This window comes from Sander vitreus, chromosome 1, assembly GCF_031162955.1.
Source record: "Sander vitreus isolate 19-12246 chromosome 1, sanVit1, whole genome shotgun sequence".
Classification (NCBI taxonomy): Eukaryota; Metazoa; Chordata; class Actinopteri; order Perciformes; family Percidae; genus Sander; species Sander vitreus.
The window spans coordinates 5,535,637-5,546,136 of record NC_135855.1 but is presented as its reverse complement, the minus strand read 5'-3'; the positions used below and the strand labels follow the sequence as shown (position 1 = coordinate 5,546,136).

At 40.4% G+C, this 10,500-nt stretch overlaps 1 protein-coding gene across 1 annotated transcript; it reads left to right on the top strand.

Moving 5' to 3' along the window:
• The first annotated feature begins 1,491 nt into the window (after positions 1–1,491).
• Positions 1,492–9,983, top strand: LOC144519010 (low choriolytic enzyme-like). The gene is made up of 10 exons (XM_078251924.1): positions 1,492–1,612; positions 2,888–2,918; positions 3,027–3,092; positions 3,389–3,541; positions 4,201–4,321; positions 4,409–4,587; positions 6,717–6,798; positions 8,437–8,561; positions 8,848–8,911; positions 9,768–9,983. The coding sequence occupies exons 1-9, from the start codon at positions 1,550–1,552 to the stop codon at positions 8,901–8,903; spliced, it is 876 nt and encodes a 291-aa protein (XP_078108050.1). The 5' UTR covers positions 1,492–1,549; the 3' UTR covers positions 8,904–8,911; positions 9,768–9,983.
• Positions 9,984–10,500: the final 517 nt, after the last annotated feature.

The following is a 10,500-nucleotide window of genomic DNA, read 5'->3' as shown; positions in this document are numbered from 1 at the left end:
GTCATTAAGGTAGTCTCAGACAATGTTTGTCTTTTTTTAATTTAGGCTTCATTTCAAATAGTCATTCTTCCTGTTTTTTGCAAGACTGTGTGTAAAGCAAACACATATTGCAACTGTGCCCACAATTTGAAGAAGTCATATAAACACAAAAAGGCTTTCACAACTCTGCACCTCTAATTCTAACCACACAGAGGGGTTGTGTAAAGCTCAGTTAGAGGCCTTAGAGGCCTAGCAACCCAAAAGTAGATTTCATCAATAACCTATAACTGATCCCTACAGTATCAGTAATTTCTAACCATGAATAAAAGGTTGCCTTATGCTGTAATTACACGTGATTACGTAATTACACCTCTGAAGATTTGTGAAAATGTCTCAGCAAACTTTTGACTTTTACTTACATGTACTTGGCAGTTGAAATGTATCTCATGTAATGTAGCTTACACAAGACACAAAACAGACAGGGTCAGCCATGGTACAGTGGCATGCACGGCATGCTCAAAGGAACCTCAGCAGTGCCCAGGAGGTAAACTGGCACCTCTCCAGACACTGCCAGTCAACAACCCATACTTGGTCCATACAGGGACTTGAACCACAACCCTCCGTTTCCCAAGCCAAGTCCGAAGAGACTGAGTTTCTGTCAGCGAACCCTAATGTTAGCTTTGCTGAGGTACAATAATGCTAACCATAACCGACACACAGATATACCTTTCTCTGAGACCTGATGACCCTGAAAGCCTAGCTGTTGTTCATCGTGCGTGGCCCTTCAAATAAAGATCTGACCTGGTTCATCTTTAACATTGATAAATAACATGTGATTAATGGTGGCATAAGCGGCAATCACCTTTGTGACCTATCAAATGAAAAACAAATTGTAAAGAAATTTTCAGGTGGTCAGACACTAAAAGGTTAGCAAAAAGTAAAATTCATAAATATCCTACTTGGGTGAGCATTGTTCTCAGGCATTACTGTTTAAGTGCCTTATGTTGTTGTGCAAGTACAACAATGCATCTGCAGTAAATTGTATTTTGTGTAAATGTAGTGACCTTAGTACAAGTGGTTCATGAGAAGATTCCGAAAATATACAGTATATGTCTGGCAACATTTTTGAGAAACTGTGAACGGGTTGTAGTTTTTCAGCTTTAGGTCTGGGATTTAAAACCTTTCCTAAAAAATAAATAAAAACATGCCTTTCTGCCGTTTATACCTTGGGACTACTAATTTTTATACACGTTTTTGACAGTAAATTGATCAATTTGACCTTTTTTTTATATCATTGACTGCTAAAATGTGTTATCTGCTCCTGCCTGGGAACAGAGAGTTGGAAACAAAGCCCACATCTTACACAAACTACAAAACATATCTTTTAGCAATAACTGCCATATCTTTTAGCAATAACTGCCACTTTCAGATGATCAGAATTTGTCAACATGTCTTTGGTGAGCAGTATGCCATATTAGGATGAAAGTGAGTTGGCTTTCCCACCTATATAAGTGGGAACACTTGTGTTTCCCCAGGTTCTTTCTGAGTCTGCTGCTGCTGTCCTATAACCATGATGCTCCAGGCGGCTGTGCTCAGCGTCCTCTTCTTCTCTGTCCACAGTTTTACTCTACAGGTAAACCTCATCAGATACTTTACATGCATATGGACAGACAGACAGTTTCTCAATAATGAGATAAATACAACAATTTTATGACACAATTTGAAATGAAATGTAATATTACAGTGCATAATTACATTTTTCTTTAATAATATACAAGGATCTGCAGTATAGTATGACTGCTCAATGTACAGTATTAGGGAACTTTTTGTATTTAATTGTATGGTAATTTATATGGAAACTGTTTGTAAACAAAGATAATTTGGTAAATTAATGTATGTGGAAGCCCTGTAAGGCAAAGTGAAAAAGAATAATAGCGGGCAATGTTGGTCAAACCAAGATCAACTTTAAGATTATCTCTTGTACATAGGAGATATACTGAAGAGGGTTAGGGCCTCGTGTGAAAAATGTATTTGAGTTCTGAGTTTAAACTCGTAATTCTGAGTGCAATAAGGACACGTACGACAAGTATAATATAATAAAAATAAGAAATATATACAAATAAGATAAAGAAAGATATATATTATATATACAATTACAAAGATAACTAATATGTACAATTCAGTAATTCATTCTGAATAGTGCAAATGTAAGACAAAATCAAATAGTACAAAAAACTTAAGATAAAGATTGTGAAATGTGCAATATAAAAGGAAGCGTTCCTGAATGTCTTCATTATAAAGTGGCTGGTGCTGATCCTGATGGGGTGGGGTGGGGTGGTTGGGGTTCAGAGTCCAGAGTTCTTGGGGGCAAAGGGGAGGGGGAGGGAGAGAGGGGAGGGTGTTGAGCTTCCTGACTGTCTGGGGAATGAAGCTGTTTGCCAGTCTGGTGGAACAGGCTCTTTCTCCCAGATGGCAGGAGGCTGAAGAGGCTGTTTGGGGGGTGGCTGAGGTCACCCACAATGCTGGTTGCTTTGCCGGTGAGGCGGGTTTGGTAAATGCCCAGGAGTGAGGGGAGTGGGACACTAATGACCAGCCTTCACTATGCGTTGCAGGGTCTTACAGTAACAGGATGCTCTCAAAGGTGCCCCTGTAGAAGGAACACATGATGGGTGGGGGGGCTCTCGCTCTCTTCAGTTTGCGGAGGAAGTAGAGGCGCCGCTGATGATTTTTATTTCTGCCTACATGCTATTGTTAGAAGATCAACCACAGTAGTCTTGAATTAAAAGTCAAATCACTGACTGAACTAAACTCTTTCTGAACTTAGAAGCCAATTTTCACATCTTAAATTCAGTGGCTCTGTATCGATTCAACTGTATTTAACCAACGATTACTCTGTGTCTTATTACAGGCTTCCTTTGAGAAGCGTGAGGAGAACTCCAGTAAGACATGGTTACTTTTCAGACAGTAAAATTCTGTAAAAATATAAATTTGTAAAAAACTGTAAATTGTGTAACTGATACACTGATGAACAGATTTCTCCTCCACAGACAACACCATTGAAGATGACGATTTCAGTGTGTCCACGTTGTTGGAGAAGGCCAATGTTAATCTCGGTATGTTCGTCTCCACCGCAACTGCTTTATTCATTCCCTTTGGTGACATTATCACTCAAGCAGCAAATGTACAGTAATACTTATCTAACCTTACATATAGAAATAATATATAATGCTGGTGTTACAGTACATACCTGAAAGTATACAGCAGAGATACTGCATTGTGGAAGAAGAGCTTATATCAGACCCAGATTTGACCGGTTTTTAACACAGCAGTTAAATAAAAGAAATTATGAAATGCAGTTCAATAAGAACAGATGAAAACATTTACTCAATCTTGTCATGTGATTTTGCAGGAAAGAACCTTGATGACCCTCTGGTGTTATTTGGAGACATAGCAGTGCCAACAGGTCTACAGAACGCTGATCCCTGCACAGCACGAGGCTGCCTGTGGCCTAAAGCCAGCGACGGCAACGTCTACGTACCCTACCGCATCTCCAACCAGTACTGTGAGTACTGAAGCCTTGGCTTTTACTTTGCTTCTGTATTGAGCAGTAAATAATAGCCTAGTAGAAGCAGAATAGTAGAAGTAGCAGGGGTTAAGGTAATAGTAGTAGCAATAGCAGTTTTAAATCTAATGATAGTAGTAGTAGCAGCAGCAGCAGCAGTGTAGTAGTAGATTAAAACAGTAAAAATTCTCTGATTTCAGCTTGTTAACTGTGAATATTTAACTAGTAAACTAAATATCTTTGAAATATGCAAAAAAACAAGACATTGGAGGATGTCATCTTGGGCTTTGGGAAACACTGATCCACATTTTTCTGATTTCTTTTACAGATTCAGGTTTTATAGACCAATCGATTAATCGAGAAAATAATCAACAGATTAATCAACAATGAAAATAATTGTAAGTTGCAGCCCTAAGTAGTAGATTTGTACAGTAGTAGTAAGAGCAACAGCACTAGTATTGCAATAGTAGCAGCAGTAGTAGTTGCAGTGGTAGTTGTGGTACCAGAATAGTAGTAGGGGTAGTATTAAAGTAGTAGTATAGTAGTCTACTTGTATAGTAAAAGTGCTAAACGTCCCCTTTTAATATGAAGGCAGAGTGAATTAGAAGATGACAGCAATGAAACCCATTAAATGATAATGTTGTTTTTTTAATGTCAAGCCACAAGAGAGAGAGAAACCATCGTCCAAGGCCTGCGGTCATTTGCTGAGTCCACTTGCATCCGCTTCACCCCCTTGGCTAACGGACAAGAGGACTTTGTGGACATCCAGTCTCGCAGAGGGTATGGACCACACAATGCGCATATCACATATGCCTGCACGAATACACTCTTAGTCAGTCAAAGGTTTGGTTTACTTCTATCTTTCAGGTGTTTCTCATATATTGGGCGTCGTGGTAGAGGCCAGGTAGTGTCTTTGATGCGCCAGGGCTGTGTTTTCCTGGAGGTCATCCAACACGAGCTGCTCCACGCCCTGGGCTTCCACCATGAACAGAATCGGTCAGACAGGGACCAGCATGTTCGCATTCTGCTGCAGAACGTCGAGCGTGGTGGGTCGAGTTACAGACTTTCTTTATGTTCAACTATAAATGGAGCTTTAGAAATGCTTTTAGCAAAAGATACAACAACCAACTATGGTCTTACAATTAATGCAACTGGCCTTTATTACTCTAAACTTTTAAAGGGGTGATAGAATGATTATATAGGGTATTTCACGCTGTTCCTTAAGGTCTCCTAATAGGGTATGTTACATTGGTTGGGCTGAAAATGGCTCGGGTGCTTTTCTATGCTCCCTAATGCAACCCTGTGAAATTGCTGTAGAGTGAAACAACAGGTTTTCTCCCTTATATGGTATGCTCATGAATATTTAGATGAGCTAAGCGCTGATTGGTTGGTTTACAAGCGAAGCACACACACACACACACACCCATACACACACACACACACACACACACACACACACACACACACACACACACACACACACACACACACACACACACACACACACACACACACTCACTGTCTGTTAACGTTGTGTTACAGACATGCGAGAGAAAATATCCCCGGCTGGCTTCAAACTTAATTTCTGCTCAGACACATAAACTCATCAACTAATGTTACTGTACAAAGCACCAGATACACCGTTTAGTTACAGTTTAGTCATCCTCCAGTGTGTCACGCGCACACACACACACCAATGCAAAGTTTCGACACTTTCATTACAACTAATGTTGTTGTAACGTTACCCTTGGGACATTAAAAAGCTCCACTTTCAGGCAAGGAATCACAATTCACCCTGTAGCTTCAGCGTCTCAGCGCAGGGACATTTAGCAGAGCGTGAAGCTCACAGGCACGTCATCTGCGCCGCTGCATTAGATCCACAAGTCCCACTCCATTGTCCGATATCTACTCGTTCTAAACACTTTTCTCTGTGCCAGTATTCCGTTGTACAGCCTGGAACACTGCATTTACGACCGTGGTTCATTTTCAATATCCTTGAAAAACTTCCAAACTTTCTCCGTTCTAAAGTACACAGCGCAGCTCGCAGCTAAGCTCGTGTGTGAGATCTGCTTGACTTACATTCAAAACACCAGCTGATCTCAGTGTAGTGGTCTGTATGTAAATTTTGGGGCGTGACAAAGGTACAGTCCAGAGCCAATTAAGGTACAGCCACCGAGTTGACGTCAACTCTTAGCTTCGTTGAGATTCGCCGCAGTTTCAAATTGTGAGATTTGCATAGGAAAGGGGTGTCACTGGGACTTTGAGGTTCTATTGTATGCCTGTTTTACCCACCGAACTGTCGTTATTCAACTATGTCAAGGTAAACTCGGTTTTGCAATCTATCATTCCTTTAAGTGAAAACCCATCTATCCATCGTCATCTGCTTATCTGGACAGCAGCTAGTCCTGGGTCTTCCCTGATGCCTTCTCCCAGCTGGACATGCCAGGGGGCTTCCTTACCAGATGCCCAAAACCAACTTAACTGGCTCCATTCCACGCAAAAGACATGGTCATGACCAAGCCTTCTTGACCTTACAGTTTTTCCCACAGGTTCCTTTGCCTTCTGGCTCAGCTCTCTATTCATCGCAACGGTGCGGTAAAGCAAATGCAATGCCAACCCCCCTGCTCCGATTCTCCAGCCAATTGTCCCCTCACACACAAACAAGACCCAGAGGTACTTGAACTTCTTCACTTGGGGTAAATACTCATTTCCCCGGAGTAGGCACTCCATCGGTTTCCTGCTGAGAACCAGGGCCTCAGATGAGGTGCCAATCCTCTGAGGTTTGACTTTTGGCCGAACCCTCCTTTCCAGCACTTTGGATTAGCCTTTACCAGGGAGGCTGAGAAGTGTCATACCCCTGTAATTGGCACACACTCTGATCTTCCTTTTTGAACAGGGGAACCACCACCTTGATCTGCCACTCCTTAGTGGCAGATCACTCCCACTCCCATGAAAAATGTTAAGTGTCATATCATTGTTGCAGTTATTCAGTAGCAAGGAATGTAAATTATGTAGTTATCAAGACCTCTAGAATGAGCAGCCATGTGTACAGAAAACATGACATGTAGTTTACTGCAGATATAACTAGTAAGTTAACCCTTTACTGCACTTTTCAGCATTTTTGACTGGCAAGCTGTTATAAAAGCATTTGATTAAATTGTGTGATTGCCTGCAGGATTGGAGTCCCAATTCACCAAGGTCGAAACAAGGAACCTTAACACTCCCTATGACTATGGCTCTGTCATGCAATATGGAAGGTATAATTCACTCACTGAACTTCATTATGATATACTACAACAATGTATTTATGCTATGCTAACTATGAAATCATGTAAAACATATAACATAACCATGCATTTTTAATGGAGGATTTCCCATTTTTCAAATATTTCTTGAAACAATACTCACGTGTCCATATGTACGTTGAACAAGTTACTGGACACTTTGGACACTCTTCATACTGGCCATGAAGAGATTGTCTCCTAATGCAATTCCACTGAAAGAGAGTGGCTGAGAACGATGACATTGAGGTTGTTACGTGCGTTAGTTTGAGTTATAGTTCCGTAATGGCGGCGGAAAAAGATGCGGTACGTTGTGGCAACGCTGCCGAATATCCAGAAGTTAAAGCCGAGTAAGAACAATCTTTGCTGAGTTTGGTTGGTGGCCATGATGTTGTGGCCCTCCTCCCCACAGGGCTCTAGCCTCGTGAGATCGTCCTGATCTCGCGAGCTCCAGTTTTCCACTCGCAGATCAGTCTGGCATCTTGAGACAGAGAAAATTTGGAGCCGTTCGCCAAACGATCGACCAATCAACATTGGTTTTGAGGCAGGTTTAGGTGTGACGCAACGAGAAGCGACTGTTCAGTCAACATGGCAGCTTCCACGGATGAGATGAGCGTAGCTATCGTGCAAGTTTTATCCAAATTAGAAAGTATTCCTTCATTGAAAGAAGAGCAAAAAACGGCACTGGAGGCTTTTCTTGGAGGAAAAGATGTTTTTGCTCTTCTCCTGACTGGTTTCGGCAAGTTTGATATTACGTTGAGCTGATTGGTTGATTTGACCCGTCTATCAGCAACATAGGTGGTGATAGACAGATGGTTTATCCAATCAGCTAACCAGTATTTTTGCCCCTTCCCAAAAGTTCTCCAACGGAAAGTTCCCAGATGGATATGCCGAGCAAATGCAAAGCAATCCATCGGCGGAGTCAGGTTAACGGGGTTCGGGAACAGTTTGATTTTCCAGCTCACGCCGTTAGTGGTGAAGGAGTTGGCTAAGGCTAATGTTAGCGATGCTAAGCCGATAGTTGTTGTCTCCCCTCTTGTTAGCCTGGTCCTACCAGAGTGGCTCTGGGCAGATACAATAGTTTTAAACTTCAACAGAGTACCCGCCTTCAAGGAAGTTAACACTTGTCAATGGAGAGTGGCCAGACTCTCTGTACAAATGAAATGTACCAGAGTCTGGTAGGACCAGGCTACCCCAACTTACCCTCTTACATGGAAATGTGGCACTTATACTTTGTCACCTCACTTCCTGCTTTGCTGTCATTATAACTACTACAGCCACTGGAGGGCGATAACACTATAAATGTAAACATGGGTCGTAATTGCTGGTTGGGTGTTTTTCTGGGGGAAGTCAGTCTCAAGGAAACACTGTCCATGAAAACATAAATGGGGAATTTTCTACTAAAAGGACTATAACTTTGGAATATACTCTATTGATTTGTCTATAACTCAGACTGTTGAAGAATGCATTTTTACAAAGAACAAGCACTGTGGATTTTGTCCCTAAATCACTTATAATCTCTTCATGTCCAATATGGATCCATACATCAGCTTTCCATTGTCATTAAACAATACAGTTTAAACCTCTCATCACTACTGTGTATTTGCACCATAGGTTTGCCTTCTCTAGAAACAGGCAGCCAACCATCGTTCCCATCCCCGACAACAATGTAGACATTGGCAGAGCCACCCAGATGAGTCCTACTGACATCCTTCGGGTGAACCGCCTGTATGAATGCCGTACGTACCTTTTTACCGATATAACCTACCATCTCTCTAACTAAATAACTTCCTACTTGTTTCTGTATATTCTCTGAGCTGCTTACCCTCTCACTTGTCTTTCTACTTGGCTACCCCTACCAACTGTACTCTCTCGTGCTGTCTTTCTCCTGTTAAAATTGACAGACTAGGTCAGACTGAACAGATACCTTGGAAGATCATACTGATGTTCACATGCATTGTAGCAGTACCATGAAGAAATCAAGCAGCTTTTACAGATTTTGCTTTCTTTCTGAATTCATGTCAGGTTCGACTGCTTCCAGACGTCACCTGAAACCTGTGCAAAGAAAGCACTTCCTCTAGAAATGAAAGTAAGTTGTGTGTTTCAATGGTTTTTTTCGAACTTGCTATGTGTCAATGTGATCTAACTTAAGTATAATAATAATAATAATAATAATAATAATAATAATAATAATAATAACAATGATAATACTATTTAGTTTAACCTAGCTGTGAATTCTGTCTTCAGATGGAAGTTTTCCTCTCTTTTCGTGTTTCGTAGCTTTTCTTTATGATTCATTCCATTTATCATTCATTTTGTTGTTTCTCTGGCATTTTGCCCTTATAGGACAGATACAGACAGGAAACATGGAATGCACCTTTATGTGCATGCATGTTTCCTGTTATTCAGACATTAACCTATGATATACAGTGTATATTCATTTGAAAATTAGGGCATTATTAAATTGCATCCTTCAGTTAGTAAGAGTTTTTTTCTTATATGACAAAAGATCATACATTCCACAAACACAAAAACAACAGAACAAATACATGACAGATCAGGTCGTACCAGAAGTTAACAACCAAACATCAAAAGATGAAATGAAAATAGAAAGGAAATGCAAATAAATAAATCAATAAATAAAAACTTACAATAATAGTTACATAGTTAGTAAGAGTTTGTTCACAAAACCCTGCAGTGGAAGGCATACAAATTAATAAATCCAATTGTAGAAAAAGAAAAAAAAAACCTGGGAAGTGAGAGAGGGGCCTGACATTGAAACAGGGGTGTTAGGGTAATGTGATGGTCGTCAACAGACCTGTAACTTAAGGACTTCAAGTGTCCTAGGGTATATGCATGCCCATGTGTGTGTGTCTCTGTGTGTGTATGTGTGTACACATATTCATTCAATATTTTTGAACAAATTCCCTCTTTTATTCCAACAGGAAATCCAGAGCAAATGAGGCAAACTGATGCAATGTTTTACAAGCAAGATCAGAAATGCATCTTGTGCTTTTATTCAAAATTTGATTAAATTAGCTTGCATGCTGTCCTAATGAGAAATGAAGTGTCCAATGACATCATCCCAAATAACACAAATATCCGCTTTAAGCTTGATTACTAATAATAAATAAAACGTGTTTATTCACATCATAACCTCAGACTGTGTCTGTTTGTTTTATTGTGACCTGAGAAGATAGAAGTGTTGTATCAGCCCCAGCACTCACCATAAGAAAAGATTTAAGCCAGAAACGAGGTCAACATTCATCTAAAAGCAGAACTCAGTGAAAAGCCATGCAGGTGATCAGCAATATTCACATTGATGGCCTTCATGAACAGAGCCCATGACGCTGCTAGACAAACACACAGCTGATCAAACGTAGCACATACTATACTGTAGTTGATAAGGCTTTTTCCTATACTAGGAACACCAGACGTACAGTCTCACACACACCTGTGTGCCAATAAGTCACTTTTTAATTATGAAAAGATAACACACAACCCTGTAAAATATTGTACCATCCCATACAATACCTTTATAAAATATTGGATTTGTGAAAAAAGGACTTCATTCCACATTATGGCAATTTGTAATCATTTAGTAACAGACTGATCAGATTGTAAAGTGTTCCTTTAATTTTGTCCATGTCTTTTTTGATAAAATCTCAGAGCGTGCAT